General features: G+C 45.8%; 1 protein-coding gene across 5 annotated transcripts in view; it reads left to right on the top strand.

Annotated features, from left to right (window-relative positions):
• Positions 1-17,984, top strand: part of FAM178B (family with sequence similarity 178 member B) — a 255,029-nt gene that overhangs the window by 154,514 nt on the left and 82,531 nt on the right. For 4 of the 5 annotated variants that reach the window (XM_061593084.1, XM_061593082.1, XM_061593085.1 and 1 more), the window contains exon 13: positions 12,742-12,832. The exons of the other annotated variant lie outside the window; for it this stretch is intronic. In XM_061593084.1, coding sequence (XP_061449068.1) covers positions 12,742-12,832 — 91 coding nt within the window. The remainder of the gene's footprint in view (positions 1-12,741; positions 12,833-17,984) is intronic. 5 annotated transcript variants of the gene reach the window in all.

Here is a 17,984-nt window from a genome sequence, read left to right as displayed (position 1 = left end):
CAGTTTCCCACTGGACTGGCCCAACCATTAGGCAGCTTCAGGTGGCAATGAAGTCTTAAAAGACAAAGCTGTGTGCAGCCCCACCTGTCCTCTCCTACATTAGGTTGTTGTCCTTGTGTGGTAGAGGCTGCTGCCCCATCAACAGTACTGAAGCAGGATTCAGCCGTCACTCTGGTCAGATTCTGTATATGAAACAGGGGTGCCATTTATCCTTTGCTTCAAAACTGCACAATTTCTTGGGCTGCCCCCCCATCCCAATTCCTCACAGTTGCATCTGCACTCTATAGCAGAGCTATCCAAATTCTGAAATTCAATTTATTTATTTGTTTATATTCGTTTGTGTGTAAAACTTTTTTCCTGCCCTTCAAGCCTCCAAGGTAGCTTATGGATGATGAAACATGAACAATAACATCTGAACACAATTTGTAAAAAAAAGAAAAAAAGAAAATCTTCCCCCCCCCCAAAAAAAGAAAAGAAGAAGAAAATATAAAAGAAAACAGCAGCTACGTGCAGCTGATTTTAATATTGTATTTTTACATTGTTGTAACCCACTCTGGGACCGTATGGTGAAGGGCGGGTAAGAAATCTGACAAATCGTAATTATCTTAATAGCAACAAAATAACAAGTCTGCATCTGATTTGGAATTGTTTGTAGACGTTGTTATTATTACTGTTGTTATTAACAACAACAACAACAACAAATCTGCCTTTCCTCCCAAAAGAGCACAGGGCATAAAACAACAAGCAATAAATCAATAAAAACATCTTGAAAACAATTCCAATACAGATGCAGACTGGGAAAGATCTCTACTTAAAAGGCTTGTTGGAAGAGGAAATTCTTCAGGAGGCACCAAAAAGACAACAGTGATGGCACCTGTCTCCTATAATTGTTTTAGCATTTGTTTGCTGCTCTGGGCTCATTTGGAAGGGTGGAATATTAATTTAATTTAATTTAATATTAATAATCTGGAAAGATGAAAACAGTTTTAAGTTGGAGCCGAAAAGATTAAAGAGTTGTACCAAGCCAGTACTTCTGAGAGGAGTATTTCTAAGTCTAGGGCACCACTACAGAAAGACCCTGTTCCCAGTAGTCATCTACAACATGATCTCAAAAAATATGCAGGTTCTAAAGGAACAAGAAGGTCCTTCAACGGTACTGAGAGAATGTACATGATTGGGAGGGGCATAGATTTTGAGTTTTTCATGGTGTAGTCTTCCCCAACCATGGTATCCTCCAGATGTTTGGGACTGCAGCTCCCAAAAGCCACAGTCTGCATATTCAATAGCCAGGGATGATGGGAGTTGTAGTCCAAAAAAGTCTGGAAGGCACTAGATTGGCTACTCCTGAACTATAACTTTCATCAGCCCCGGTCAGCATAGCCAGAGTTGGGAGTTGTACATCAAAATTTCTAGAGAACATTAGGTTGGGAAGGCTGGTTTAGTGTTTTGAATTATGTCTGTGTCTACCTTTAAACACCCTAAGAGCCCCATGATTAAGGTGCATTTAGTCTACTCTAGCATCTTGCTTCACATGGGCAAAACAGATTTCCCCAGGAAGCCCACAAGCAGGAGGTGAAGGTGTGCAGAGATGTGCTGCCTCTGAATCTAGGGCAGGTGTAGGGAGCCTTTGACCCTCCAGATGTTGCCAAACTACAGCTCCCATCATCCCTGACCACTGGCCATGCTGACTGGGGCTTTATTTATTTATTTATTATTTGATTTATATCCCGCCCTTCCTCCCAGCAGGAGCCCAGGGCGGCAAACAAAAGCAGTGAAAACTTTTTAAAACATCATAAAAACGGACCTTAAAATACATTAAAGCAAAACAACTTAAAAACATATTTTTTAAAAAAGCTTTTAAAACATCTTAAATAAAAAGGGTTAAAAACATATTGTTTAGGGAGGAAAAGGTTTTTTAAAATATATTAAAAAGCAATTCCAACACAGACGCAGACTGAGATAGGTCTCAACTTAAAATTCTTGTTGAAAGAGGAAAGTCTTCAATAGGTGCCGAAAAGATAACAGAGATGGCGCCTGCCTGATATTCAAGGGCTGATGGGAGTTGCACTCCTACAACATCTGGGGGGCCAAAGGTTCCCCAGTCGTGTCCTACGGTCTCCTATTGCTGTTCTTCCTCCTCATTGCTACCACCTGCTTGTTTGCCAGGGACAAAGTCAATGAGCAAGCAAGCAGTGGCATCTACCGCTCCTCCTCACCACCACTGCGGTTGCCCAGGCCAGAGCAAGAGGCAGGTGAACAAGCAGGTTGCAATAGTGAAGAGATGGGAGAAGGTTCAAGGGGCTTTTGTCCCCGGCTTGGGTGTGGACCCTCGACAGATGCCTGATTGTATCAAACACTCATGCCACCCCTGAACTAGCCTAGGCTTGCCACTTTAGTGAGAACAAAGCCTTGAAGCTCCTTGAGGTCTCTGGGAAGAGGGGTTGACTGTAAAAACCACTCTGACAACTGCAGCTCTGTGAGGAGAGACTAGGAATCTCCTCACAACTCTCTGCACCCTTCACAAATGACCCTTCCCAGGATTCTCTGGGGGAAGCCAGGACTGTTGAAAGTGGAATAATAGTGGAATAAATGTATGGTGTGGATGTGGCCTAGAGCAGGGGAACCTTTGGTCCTCCAGATGTAGCTTCACTACAGCTTCCATCATCCGTAGGGACCTAGACTCCGATGTTATGACAGACGAATCCATTGAAGTGTCCAGAACACAGTCTTGTCTTTCATTATTGGATGAGTTTCAGTTGGTGCAGCTTGAGGAAGTGGACAAGGTGCTTGGATTGGTGCAGGCGACCACGTCTGCTCTAGATCCTTGTCCATCTTGGCTAGTGAAGGCTAGCAGGACTACTACCACCGGCTGGGCCAAGGAAGTGATAAATGCCTCCTTGAGTGAGGGAGTGGTCCCTAGTAGTCTCAAGGAGGCAGTAGTGAGACCTCTTTTAAAGAAACCTTCCTTAGACCCAGATAACTTGAACAATTATAGACCGGTGGCGAATGTCCCCTTTTTGGGCAAGGTTCTGGAGTGGGTGGTCGCCGGTCAACTCCAGGTGCTCTTGGATGAGACCGATTATCTGGATCCGTTTCAATCCGGTTTTAGGCCTGGTTTTGGCACTGAAACAGCCTTGGTCACCCTGTATGATGACCTTTGTCGGGAGAGGGACAGAGGGAGTGTGACTCTGTTGATTCTCCTTGATCTCTCAGCGGCGTTTGATACCATGGTATCCTTCTGGGGAGACTCGCGGAGTTGGGAGTTGGAGGCACTGCTTGGCAGTGGTTCCGCTCCTACTTGGCGGATCGTCGCCAGAAGGTAGTACTTGGGGAACATTCCTCGACACCTTGGACTCTCCATTGTGGAGTCCCTCAGGGGTCGGTTTTGTCCCACATGCTTTTTAACATCTACATGCAGCCTCTGGGTGCGGTCATCAGGAGTTTTGGAGTGCGTTGCCACCAGTACGCTGATGACACGCAGCTCTATTTCTCCTTTTCATCTTCTACAGGTGAGTCTGTGGATGTGCTGAATCACTGCCTGACTGCGATAATGGACTGGATGAGAGCCAATAAACTGAGACTCAATCCAGACAAGACTGAGACACTGTTGGTGAATGCCTTCCCTGCCCAGATGGTGGATGTTTACCCTGTTCTAGATGGGGTTACACTCCCCTTGAAGGAACAGGTTCGTAGTCTTGGGGTTCTTTTCGATCCTTCCTTGTCTCTTGAGGCGCAAGTGGCCACGGTGGCAAGGAATGCGTTCTACCACCTTCGGTTGGTAGCCCAGCTACGCCCCTATCTGGACAGGGATGACCTCGCCTCAGTTGTTCATGCTCTGGTAACTTCTAGGTTGGATTACTGTAATGCGCTCTACGTAGGGCTGCCCTTGAAGACAGTTCGGAAGCTTCAGCTAGTGCAAAACGCAGCAGCCAGAATGCTGACGGGGACCAGCCGGTCAGCGCATATAACACCTGTTCTGGCCCGTTTGCACTGGCTACCCATTTGCTTCCGAGCCAGATTCAAGGTGCTGGTTTTGACCTATAAAGCCTTACACGGCGTGGGACCGCAGTATCTTGTGGAACGCCTCTCCCGCTATGAACCGACCCGGTCACTTCGCTCAGCCTCTAAGGCCCTCCTCCGGGTACCAACCCATCAGGAAGCCCGGAGGACAGTTACTCGATCTAGGGCCTTTTCTGTAGTGGCCCCCAAACTGTGGAACAGCCTCCCCGAAGAAGTACACCTGGCGCCGACGCTTCTATCTTTTCGGCGCCAGGTTAAGACCTGGCTATGCTCCCAGGCATTTTAAGCGTTTAATGTTATAATTTTAAATCTTTTTTGTTTGCTGTTTATTTATTGTGATATTCTGTATTTTAATCTTTTTGTACACCGCCCAGAGAGCTACTCGCTATGGGCGGTTTAAAAATGAAACAAACAAATAAATAAATAAATAAATAAATCCATGGCCGTTGGCCATGCTTACTGAGGCTGAGGGAAGTTGTAGTTCAGCAACATTTGGAGGGCCGAAAGTCCCCCACCCCTGATCTAGAGGTTCCACACAACGATTGTGATGATGATGATGATGACAGTGTTGATGATAAAATTTATTACCTGTCCTTCACCAAAAGGTCCCAGAGCAGATCACAACAATATAAAATACAGTATTAAAAACAAGTTACATTTACAAGTAGAAAGTAGTGTCGGACTGGGACCTGGGAGACCAGGGTTCAAATCGGCCATGAAGCTCACTGGGTGACCTTGGGGCCAGTCACTTGTCTCTCAGCCTAACCTACCTCACAGGGTGTTTGTGAGAATATTTTTTACGCCACCTTGAGCTGCTTAGAGGAAAGGTTATAAATTCAATATATAAATTCAATAATAAAATAAATAAAAGCCAGGCTGAAGAGGTGCATCTTTAGCACACAACAAAAGCTGTGCAGTGAAAGTGCCAGAACCACCTCTGTGGGGAAGGAATTCCAGAACTTGGGGGCCACCACAGAGAATGCCCTCTCCCAGGCCACCACCCTACAAACCTCTGAGGGTGCAGGAACTCTCAAGAGGGCCCTCTCTGCTGATCTCAACACCCAAGAGGGTCTGCAGGGAAGGAGGTGGCCTTACAGATATTTGGGGCCTGTCATTTATGGCTTTAAACAGTAGCGTGAGCACTTTAAATTGGATCCAGAAACAAACTTACAACCAATGCAGCTGTTTTAAACCAGGGGTTATATGAGATCTAAATGGAACCCCAGCCACAACATCGGGTTAGGAAAGCCCTAAATTGGCTACCTCTGGATTACAACCTTAAGCATGTGCTCTTTTCCAGGATATACGAGCAGGATATTTTCAGGGCACTGGAGTATAAAAGCATGGTGGTACAAAATATCTTTGTGAAAACCTCTTTATTTTTTGCATCCACAAGTTGATGAGGTGGGAGTGAAAGAAAGAACAGCCAGTACAGGCAGTGAGATGTGAGCCTCAAGACAGAATTTGTGCAAACCCCAGAATCCACTAAGCCCAGGACCTCCAAGATAGCTCCTATTTAAGCTTCTGTTTCTCAAGGTAGGGAGAGCCTCACTACCCCCACAGGCCAAACCCCACATCTGGAGCATTGGAGAAGGGCCTTAGCTCAGCAGCAGAGTGTCAGCCTTGTGTGCAGAAGGTCTGAGGTTTAATCCCTGCTGCCTTCAGGAAGGGCTGGGAGAGACCCCTGGCTGAAATCCTGAAGAGCTGTTGCCAGTCAATGTAGATGGACCAGTGGTCTGACTCAGTATAGTAAGGTTTCCTATGTACCTAACCTTTGATGCCCAGGAAATCCCACATTGTTAATAAGGCTGGTTAGCCAGCTAGAATATCCACCACCTCAATGGAACAGCAGCTTCATCAACTTGCAGTGCTGCTCCCGTTAATTAAGGCAGCCTTTCTTGAAGGGATTGTTGCCACAAGAGAAGGGTGATGCCCTGGTGGTGTCACAGGGTTTGTGACGCACCTAGCCTGCCCACAACAGTAGCATAAAACTCTGGTGCTCTCAAGGAGTGGTGTGGGGAAGACCTTTTTTTTTAAGGCCTGCAAGACTTTTGTTGAACTCTTTTGTTTTTGCTGAACCATAAAAAAACCTTTAAGAATTGGAAGGAACCCAGGGAACCATCTAGGCTAACCTCCTTCTCTGTGACACAGGATTTCCTGGACATAAAGCAGCTGTGACAGATTCGTGTCCAACCTTGTCTTGAAAAATTCTAGAAGACGTGCTATATCTTCCCTAGCCAGCATATTCCACTGCTGAAGTGCATGTCGTTTTCCAGAGTTCATGGGTAGAGCTTTCAGTAACCTCTGCAACCCTTTGCTCCTTTCCACCAGATTAAATGGCGCAAAGTAGTACAAATTATAGAATAAATTATGTAAACAATACACAGATTGCAGAATCCCATTTTTTCTCAACACAGAATTTGGATGATCTTGTCATATACACACACACACACACAAACCCATATAGCATAACAAACACAGATTGCAGAATCCCAATTTTTTCTCAGTACAGAATTTGGATTATATTGTCAGAAAATTATATATATATTGCATGTTTTAATTTGCATAATATACACAGATTGCAGAATACTGTTTTTTCTCAACAGAGAATTTGGATTATTATTATATATTTTATACATACATATCTCATACACCACAGTATATAACTGTAGCAGAGTACACACAATAGGGCTTCTAACTAAGGTAGGATTTTGAATGCTATTCAGTGAAACTATCTTGATGCAATCCCTGCTGTGCCACTTGGCACGTGTACTAATCCCACTACGAATGATTGGCACATTCCCTCCCCTTCCCTGTCAAGACTGCTGATTGTCTGGCATGCTGATCCAGTCACCCACAGAACCATTCACCTGGAAGAGCCCTAACTTCCCTGCCCTGAGAAAGGGATATTTGAAGCAGTCCTAAGAACCTGCAATCCTGGAGGGAGCCAGAGAACTATGAGCACCAGAGAGAGCCATATGGGGCAAGCTCAGCTCAGCAATTTACACGGCTTGGATCCCTGCCAGCAATGGACTCATTATTACTTCATTAGTTAGATTAGGAGAAAAATGGCTGCAAAGTCTACTGCAGTTGTGGTATTATAATTGGGGACTCGTGTCCGTTGTGCAATGATGACGCTTCTCTCCCCATTTCTGAGGCTTGCCAGCATGAGACTTTTGGGCTGCAATCCAATGCACACTTACATGGGAGTCCTGGAACTCAGGATTGCTGTGTAAACCTGAACCACATTAGGATTAAACACCCTTTATCTGTCCACCAACTCTTCCTTTGCTGTTATAGGGTGAGCCATTTCCAAATTTCAGATGGAGAAACTGATGTGTAAATTTATATATTTGTTAGCAGACAACGTCAGCGGTCTGAAATGCGTGTGTGCCAGTGTGTGCGTTTACCTAAGAAAGCAGGCTTTTACCCTGCATTGAGATCACTGAGACTTAAGACTTAGTAAAATAAGAAAAGCTACTTTATTTATAGAAATACATAGTAGATAGGAAAGGTATACCTAGTTCTAACTAACTAAGTTGGAGGCACAACACCCAGGTTTGGGAGTTGCCCTCATTGCTCAGGAGAGAGAGAGCAGAAACAATGATGTCTCCTCTCTCTTGGACAGTGGAAGAAGAGAAGATGGGAAAGGGCGGAAGGAGGAGGGGCAGATAAGCTTCCCTAAGCATATCAGTCTAGCGACGGAAGGAAGTCAGCCAGAGCATCACAGGTAAAGGTAATCAAGCCTATCCATCTGGAGGACCCTAACTCTATCTCCCTTCTGGAACATAAACAAAAGAACAAAACAAGAGTTGCTCTTGCCCCACTTCCAACAGAAACTGAGGAATATAAAGAACTTGCTCAGTCAGAGGTCACGCTGGACAACTCTGGAAACAGGATCCACAGTGCTACAGGAAACCTCTTTATTTTATATTCCTTAAAATGCCCACAGCTAGGTGAAATTGATTGTCAGGAGATTCAGGGCAAACAAAAAAAGTACTTCATCATATACTACACATAATTACATGTTTGGAATTTGCTGCCATAAGATGTGGTGATTGCCAATGGCTTAGAAATGGGATTAGACAAATTAATGTAAAACAGATATATCAATGGGTGTTAATAGTATCATGGAGTGTCTCAGGGAGGTGGGGGTTGGGGTTACTGTGTTTCAGTGGTTCTGCTCTTACTTCCAAGGCCTTTTCCAGAACGTAGTTATGGGAAGCTGCTATCTGGCATCATGGGAGTTAACCTGTGGTGTCCCACAGGGTTCCATCTCATCCCCCATGCCATTTAACATCTATGGGCTTATCCAAACGGAGCAGGATAATCCACGGTTTCTATATTCGGTTTGTCATCTGATAGTCCTCACTTTGCCTTTTAGTTCGCTCTTTCCTAATTAAAAATAAACCCTTTTTTGCACCCGCACCCGCAGCGGTAAGACCCCTACATTCTTTTCGCTTTTTCCAAGCTCCGCCTCTAAAACCTCCCCCTATCAACCAATTGGTCAGCAAAAAAATTATGTATGCTCCTCTCCCCCTTTGCAAGGAAGCACAATATGGCTGTAAAGAAGTTCTCGCCTGGGAAGGAAAGGCTGCTGGTTGGTTTCACGCCTGCCTTGTTTGTATTTGCAATATTACACTTCAACGAATGTATGGTTTTCTGCCTTTATTGATATTTAAGGAGATACACACGCTTGCAATTGCACTTATTTCTCCAAAAAAGCAAGAAAGGTGTCACACACACCCTTCTCCCTTTCCTTCCCACGGAGAATGAAGACAAAGCTTTCCGGAGCAGGCGTGAAACCGACCAGCAGCCCTTTTCTTGTTTGTATTTGCCATATTACACTTAAACAAATGTATGCTTTTCTGATTTGAAGCAAAACCCCCAGCAAGTAGAATGAAATTGACAAAGCTTTCTGGAGGCAGGCTGAAACCGACCATCCCCCCTTTCTTGCTTGCTGTGCATTGCAGATCTCACCCAGAGCGGCCGCCCAGTTTGCAGGCTGGCAAAGAATAAAATGCACCTGCGCAGTAGTTACAGACCCCCCCCAACACCCCACCATTGCGATGATTGTTTCAATTTTCCTGGGCTTATTCTCGCACATGCGCAAAAATGCAGATACGTGATTGGCTGGAATGAGGAGAAGGGGCAAGGGGAAATGCCCAAGAACCACTCATCAGCTGTAAAGTCCGTGGTATTGCATCCTAACTCCTGAAGGTACAGTGGATGATTCCCAATTTTAAAGAGCAAATCGCATTTTTGCCGGTATTGCAAGGAGCGGATTTAACCCGCGAAAATGCGTAACAGTGCGAGACATCATTTGGACGACTGAAAAATAATGAACACACATAGCGGGCGTGTCACACATTTTGCAGTCGTCTGGATGAGCCCTATATGAAACAGCTGGGAGCTGTCCTCAGGAGAACTGGAGTCAGGTGTCACCAATATGGAGATGACATCCAGTTCTTTCTCTCTGTTCCATCCGAATCAGGAGAGGTTAGACCAGCCTTTCCCAACCTTTAGGTCCCCAGATGTTGCTGGACCACAATTCCCATTATTCCTGACCATTGGTCTTGTGGCTGGGGCTGGTGGGAGTTGTAATCCAGTACTGTAAACTGCCCTGGGGAAATATTTTTCAGAAGGACAGTGTACAATTATTCTAAACAAATATATAAAATTAGGGCTGTGCACATTATATAATGTTGTAACCCACCCTGGGACATCTGGGAGAAGGATGGGTAATAAATTCTAGTAGTAGTATTAGTAGTAGTAGTAGTAATAGTAGTGGATTGCCTTCAAGTCGATTCTGACTTATGGGCAACCCTATGAATAGGGTTTTCATGGTAAGCGGTATTCAGAAGGAGTTTGCCATTGCCTCCCTCAGGCTGAGAGGCAGTGACTGGCCCAAGGTCACCCAGTGAGCTTCATGGCTGTGTGGGGATTCGAACCCTGGTCTCCCAGGTCCTAGTCCAACACCTTAACCACTACACCACACTGGCTCTCAGTAGTAGTAGTAGTAACAATAATAATTCCTTTCGTATATATTAAAAAAGTAGGGGGGAAATCTAGAATTTTTGTGAAATCTCCATGTAGATTGAAGCCTGTGCATACGCAGTGAAGAAGCTGCCTGTAGGAGGAGTCCTGTAGTAAGTGAAGCAGCACTGCTAAGTTGCAAGGTTGCGCATGGTACTTCTCATATTTGCACAATCCACAAAAGGACAGCTGGTGTGAACACACCCTCAGCTGAAGAAAACAAAAGGGTTCCCCTTTCAGCAGTGAGGAACAGCACAGAAGAACAAAACCCACAAGGAAGTCTCAATGGTTTATTCAGGAATTAAGTGCTGCAGTATGTGTTCGCTACACTCAAAAGATCTGCTAGAGCAGCCTTCGCCAACCTGGTGCCCCTCCAGGTCTTTTGAACTACAGCTCCCATCAGCCCCAGCCAGCTGAGCTGACTGGGACTGATGGGAAAACATCTGGAGGGCACCAAGTTGGCGAAGGCTGTGCTAGAAAATACTTTTTCATTTACAACAGGGATTCCCAAATGGTATGCTCATAGAAGAGCTGAAAGGTACCTTGAAACAGGAAGAACGAAAGTGTAATTTTGTAGAGCAGAGGGTCCCATTTCAAAGTGCCTTTGCTCTGTTCAGTTCAAACCTTTTTTCATCACCAGAGTCAAAGTCTGGCAGCCGGGGGGGGGGGGCACAAATTCAGCAAAAGCCAGCTGTGACTGGTACTGCTTGTGAAGTTACAATCCCCCCCTCCCAGAACCCCGGTATTTGCTGAAGGAGATGAAGGGCGGGGGGCATGTAAACAGATAAGTGGTGCAAATGACCCTTTAAAGGCGGCAGCTGAATTGGTGCTCAGTTTGCTGGCCTGTTTCTCTCGTGTGAATTGCGACGCTGGGAGGAAGGCAGATTCATGGCATGACTGAAGAACACCTGCAAATCCCCTTTATTTTATGCCTGCTTTCACTACGCCATCATGTTTGACACATCCCCCACTTTATGCCCGACAGAGCAGAGAAAACATTCCTCCTCTCTCTGCCCATATAGCGGGAGGGGGAACGGTTTTCAGCCTGAGGGCCGCATTCCCTTTGGGCAACCTTATTGGGGCCACATGCCAGTAGTGGGCAGGGCCAGAGGCAAAAGTGGGCGGAGCAAGGAATGCAAACATTACCTTTGTACCGGAAGCTCATTTCCACACTTGCTCACGCACCCCTCTCCATCCTCCACCCAGGCAAGCAAGAAGCTTGTTCAAGGGTACATTCCAGCCAGGCAAAAACACTGGAGGAGGGTATGTAGAGCTGGGGAGAGGGGGCATGCCTGGGAATGGTCCCGAGGCCCAGCAAGGCCTGGAGGGCCACATCTGGGACCCAAGAGTGAGGTTCCCTTCCCTTGCCATTTGTATATGGACTGCCTTCAAGTCGATCCCAACTTATGGCGACCCAATGAAGAGGGTGTTCATGGTAAGCGGTATTCAGAGGGGGTTTCCCATTGCCTCCCTCTGAGGCTAGTCCTCCCCAGCTGGCTAGGGCCTGATCAGCTTGCCACCGCTGCACAAGCCAGCCCCTTCCTTGTCCGCAACTGCCAGCTGGGGAGCAACTGGGCTCCTTGGGACTATGCAGCTTGCCCATGGCTGCACATGTGGCAGGGCACGTAACCCCCGAGCCACTCCCCGTGGGGGTGATCTTTAGCTGGCCCTTGACGCCCAGGAGACACGAACGGGGATTTGGACTGACAGACTCTGGACTCCCAGCCAGGCTCTCCTCCCCACTGTGCTATACCAGCTGTACCCTTGCCATTTAGGAATGGTAAATTAATCCCAAGGGTGCAGAAGGGCCCCTCCATGGTTCTCTGGAGGAGTCCCAGAACCATTTACATCTGGGAAATGGTGTGGAGGGATGGTAGGGTTAAACTGCTTTTACATCTTGCCTAGCTTGGCCTTGAGGGAGATGGAATCTACTTTAATGTTAGTGGCACAGGAATCCCAGCTTCCCAGCGCAGCTGGCCAGTGGCATCACCATCAGCAAAGGGGCACCTTGCCAATTTGCATTGTCAGAAGAATATACAGTATGTATAGCTGATTTAATTAAACTGCTGCTGCTTGGGGTTTGAATATAGCTGGCTTATGACTTGATTCTAAGTGAGTGTCAAGGGAAAGGTCAAAAGTGCCAGCCTTATGCACTTATGCTAGGAGATGATAAAGAGTCGCACAGAACCAGTAGGCTACATTCAGCATTCTCTGACCACTAGTGCAAGGGCTCTTATGCTTGCAGATGGCTGAGTTTTGATGTGCAACACAGGAATCCAATGTTGTGCTAGCGGAAACTCATCGTGCAACAGATTGCGCATAAAGTTACCAGCAACCTACTTATGCATTCTCTTGTGCAACAATGTTCCGCTGGTGCAAAACCAGTGGACCAAGTATATCTCAGAGCAGAGTCCAAATTTAGTTAGTTAAATAATTTTTATCCCGCTTTTCAGCGGAAAACTGCTCACAGAGAGGCTAATGTATCTGAAGCTGAGAGCCAGTGAGAGATGGAGCTGTGGCCAATGATTTAGCAGGAGGCTTGTGAGCCACCATCAAACTATACCTTCCATAGTACCAAGCTTCTGCCACCCTCCCTGGCAGAGCCGGCCCACCGCAGCAGAAGGAAAGGAAGGCTTTTTAGTATAGGATTGGAGAGGCTAATGCGTTCTCATGCTTTCTCCCTAGACAACTGCGCAGAAACTTGAGCCTGTGTTTCATTACAAAGCTGCTGGGAAAGATGCAGGTGGCAATGAGCCCTTGGCAAGAAGAGATCCAGGTTAGTGTGGGAAAGTGTGGGAAAACTCATTTTGGTCCCATCTGGGTTAGTTGGTTTTTTTTGGGGATTCTTCCAGCATAAAAGGAACAGGCTCTTCTTATGTTCTTCTTATGAGCTTTCTTGGAATATTGGATATGGGTTTTACGTTTACAAACAGATTTATGTTGTATCCTGTTTATGGATCATGAAACATCTGTGTAGACCAGCAGCTGTGTATATGTGTGGCCAAAGAGCTCTTTCTATGTCAATGTGACTGCCAAGGAAGTTTTACATGTCTGCCTCTGAGCTTCTGCTTATTGCAAAGGATTCTGGGACACTTTTAGGGTGCAGAGCTCTGGCCAGGCTTACTGGGCCCCCATGAACCTGGAACACACTCAGAACTCTCCTATGGGCTATGCAGTGCAGGGAAAGGTCTACAGTGGTGGACAAGCTATCTTTCAGAGAGTCTTGTTCACCATTACTGAGCATCTTGATGAGGAATCCCTGATTAGTTTCCAAGAAATCCCAGGGTTCCATGCACCACATTAAAACTAAAAACACTCATGTGGATGATTATGGCTGGTCAAAGACCGAAAAAAATAAAGATGTGATGTGATGTGGATGATAATTTGCACTGAGAATATTATTGACATATCTGCTTCCCTTCTTATGGGCTGGGGATTCTTGCTGCTTGCACTATAGCACAACAAAAGCGGGACAAAAACAACAACCCTTGAACATTTGTGGGAGGAGGGAAGTAATACATAGGAACTGGTCCACTCCAGGAGTTGTAGAGTACCAGAGCAGGACCAGAGAGACCCAAGTTCAAATACCCACTCACCATGAAGCTCACTGGAAGGCCTTGGGTCTGCATTCTTCCTCAGCCTACCCTACATCACAAGCTTGTTGTAAGGATAAAATGTGGTGGAGAGGGGGAACCATGCAGGCTGCCTTGAGCTCTTTGGAGAAAAGGCAGAGTATACATGAGATATATAGAAGAAACAAATTTTCAAATCATCTCAAGATTTATATCTGTTACTATGTCATGACCCAGCTTCTTTGAGTCCTGTAGATAAGTAGAGGCAGATTTTGTCTTTAGCTTTAAAATACAGGTTTAACCCCTTACACCAGGGGTGGGAACCTGTGTGGCCCTTCAGATGTTGCTGAACTACAGCTCCCATCATTCCTGACCACTGGCCTTGCTGGCTGGGGATGTCGGGAGCTGGAGACGAACAGCATCCGGAGAACCGCAGGTTTCTCATTCTTTCCTTGCGCAGAGCCTATAAGGACATCTGCTGTACTCCCAGCTTTCCTAAAAGCCATTGCCTGTCATAAGAACATTCAAAGAGACCTGCTGGAACATGCCAGTGGCCCATCTAGTCCAGCATCCTGTTCTCACAGTGGCCAACCAGATACCCATTATGGATAGCCGGAAAGCAGGAACAGAACTTCCAGCAACTGGTATTCAGAAGCATACTTCTTCCAACTGTGGAGGCAGAGCATAGCCACTGTGGCTACTAGCTTTTGATACCCTTATCCTCCATGAATTTGTCTATAAATTAGAAGGTAAGAAAATCAAGCTGTTCCACACAGAAAGCATCTTAATTCTCATAGTGACTTGTATGGTTAGTGACAGAATACATCTCCGGATAGCAGCCTGGCACTGTTCCTCAGAGGGCTGTATACTCACCACTGACAACAGAAGAGGAACCTGGTGGATCAGGCCAATGGCCCATCGAGTCCACCATCCTGTTCTCACAGTGGCCAATCACATACATGCCTGTGGGAAATCCACAAACAGGACCAGAATGCAAGAGCGCTCTCTCCTGCGTTTTCCATCAACTGATATTCAGAAGCGTACTGCCTCAGAGCATGGAGCCCTTGCGGCTAGTAGCCATTGATAGCCTTATTCTCTATGAATTTGTCTGATCCTCTTTTAAAGCCATCCAAGTTGGTGGCCATCACAACCTCCAGACTGGAACACCAAAACAGAGGCAGATGAGTTTTCCATGTAGCTGAGCCACTACTAGTAAGAGCATGTCTGCCCAGAAGGGAAGGCAACATAAATGTAACCCACAGGGGAGCCTGGTGCTGGCAGAGAATGCAAAGCCATGTTGGCCCTACAAACTGTCTCTGTTTGTAGAAGGGGCCCTTACAGATTTAAATTCTGACACACATTGCAGCCCAGGTGAACTACCTTTTTTTTTCTGTTGAGGGCTACATTCCTTTGGGGGCAACCTGTCATAAGAACATAAGAACATAAGAAGAGCCTGCTGGATCAGGCCATTGCCCCATCTAGTCCAGCATCCTGTTCTCACAGTGGCCAACCAGGTGCCTGGGGGAAGCCTGCAAGCAGGACCCGAGTGCAAAAACACTCTCCCCTTCTGAGGCTTCCGGCAACTGGTTTTCAGAAGCATCCTGCCTCTGACTAGGGTGGCAGAGCACACCCATCATGGCTAGTAGCCATTGATAGCCCTGTCCTCCATGAATTTATCTAATCTTCTTTTAAAGCCATCCAAGCTGGTGGCCATTACTGCATCTTGTGGGAGCAAATTCCATAGTTTAACTATGCGCTGAGTAAAGAAGTACTTCCTTTTGTCTGTCCTGAATCTTCCAACATTCAGCTTCTTTGAATGTCCATGAGTTCTAGTATTATGAGAGAGGGAGAAGAACTTTTCTCTATCCACTTTCTCAATGCCATGCATAATTTTATACTCTTCTATCATGTCTCCTCTGACCCGCTTTTTCTCTAAACTAAAAAGCCCCAAATGCTGCAACCTTTCCTCATAAGGGAGTCGCTCCATCCCCTTGATCGTTCTGGTTGCCCTCATCTGAACCTTTTCCAACTCTATCATATCCTTTTTGAGATGAGGCGACCAGAACTGTACACAGTATTCCAAATGCGGCCGCACCATAGATTTATACAACGGCATTATGATATCAGCTGTTTTATTTTCAATACCTTTCCTAATTATCGCTAGCATGGAATTTGCCTTTTTCACAGCTGCCGCACACTGGGTCGACATTTTCATCATGCTGTCCACTACAACCCCGAGGTCTCTCTCCTGGTCAGTCACCACCAGTTCAGACCCCATGAGCATATATGTGAAATTCAGATTTTTTTGCTCCAATATGCATAATTTTACACTTGTTTATATTGAATTGCATTTGCCATTTTTCCGCCCATTCACTCAGTTTGGAGAGGTCTTTTTGGAGCTCTTCGCAATCCCTTTTTGTTTTAACAACCCTGAACAATTTAGTGTCGTCAGCAAACTTGGCCACTTCACTGCTCACTCCTAATTCTAGGTCATTAATGAACAAGTTGAAAAGTACTGGTCCCAATACCGATCCTTGAGGGACTCCACTTTCTACAGCCCTCCATTGGGAGAACTGTCCATTTATTCCTACTCTCTGCTTTCTGCTTCTTAACCAATTCCTTATCCACAAGAGGACCTCTCCTCTTATTCCATGACTGCTAAGCTTTCTCAGAAGTCTTTGGTGAGGTACCTTGTCAAACGCTTTTTGAAAGTCTAAGTACACTATGTCCACTGGATCACCTCTATCTATATGTTTGTTGACACTCTCAAAGAATTCTAATAGGTTACTGAGACAGGGAATTGAATGCCTGCAGTGGACACAGACTGGAGCGAGAAGTGGGCAGGGCACCCTGTTCTCTCTCTCTGCCACTTCCTTCTGTCTCCTTCTCATTGTCACTCCTCTCTCCCTCTCTCTCTCTCTCTCTCTCTCTCTCCTCCTTTTGTCTCTCTTTCTTCTAGCCCCTCCCCCCAATCCAGTTATGCCAAGGGCCGCTTGTTGCCCTGAGGCTGCAGGTTGCCCACCACTGCATTAGAGAGATGCATCCAGCCCCTTCGGAAACTTCCAAAACTATGCACCCAAAGACATTTGGTAGCTTTTCTATCTCCATCTGGATGCCATAATGTCCCGGTGGTAGAGGGGAAAGAGAGGAGGTGCACACAGCGATTCTGTGACTGCCATGTGTGACTGGGTTCAGATCCTTCCCGGCTTTGATTTCCCAACTTCGATCATGACGCCAGAACCTTTATATAGCTGTTGGCATCTGGGGTTGATCATGGCTGACGGGATCCCTGCACAGGAAACCACGCAACAGCAAGGCAGGGCTCCTCAAGGCAATCCACCCTTTCTGTCCTACTACCAGCACATGCCATGCTGTCAGCATCTCCCACCCATTCACATATATACTCCCACGTGGGCAGGGACATATATGTCATCCATGCATGAGGGATCAGAGGACCCAGACCTGATGCAATGTGTTCTGTGCCAGTGGATTTGTTGATTTTTTTAAAAAAATGTGGAATCCTCACAGTTAATAATAATCATTTAACATTTATTAAATGCAGATGGTTTTGCATTCCTTTTACTTTGTTTGATTTTTAATAGCAAAACTGTTTGATACTAGTGATAGGACCCACATTTTGGTTCCGGTTTGATTTTCGCCCTGATGAATTTCCTTCCTGTCCAGCTTCATCAGGGATCAATGTTCTCTTCTGGCTATAAATACTGATTCATTTCCCCCCGCCCCCAGCAAAAATATCAATATGAGTACCGATATTTTAAAAAATAACAATTTTTCATAGATTTTTTAAAAACATTGGTATTTTCAATGGAATAATATTGATATTGATATTTTCATGGAAGTATCAATATTAATGTTGAAATATTGAGGGAAATATCAATATTAATATCGATGTATTTGGCCACTAAAAAAAAATCTGCTTCATGCATGGAAAACGGCTAAGAAAAAACCCGATCTGCAAGGAGCAACCCCCCCCCGAATAAATAGGAAATCCAGTGTCAAATTTGAATGTTGTGAAATTTGAGCATATCCCTAAATGATACTGATACTTTGCATTTATATAGAATAGGGGTGGGGAAACTCAACCCCGGGACTCAAAACGGCACTCAAGGAGTTCTCTTTCCGGCCCTTGGGACTCTCCCCAGACCATGCTCCTCCACAGGCTCCATCCCCATCCCTGGGCACACACCCATGCCAGTTTTCCTCTGTATCTTCTCTGCCTACTGTATAAGGATAAGAGTCACATCTGTTACTCTGTTCCTGCCCACCTCTGACATGAGATGCCCCACTTAATGTTTGCTCATGAGGAAATGCAGCCCCCCCCCCCAATTAGGGATG

Source organism: Rhineura floridana, chromosome 12, assembly GCF_030035675.1.
Source record: "Rhineura floridana isolate rRhiFlo1 chromosome 12, rRhiFlo1.hap2, whole genome shotgun sequence".
Classification (NCBI taxonomy): Eukaryota; Metazoa; Chordata; class Lepidosauria; order Squamata; family Rhineuridae; genus Rhineura; species Rhineura floridana.
Note: the sequence above shows the minus strand (reverse complement) of the source record. Positions and strands in the feature narration are given on the sequence as shown.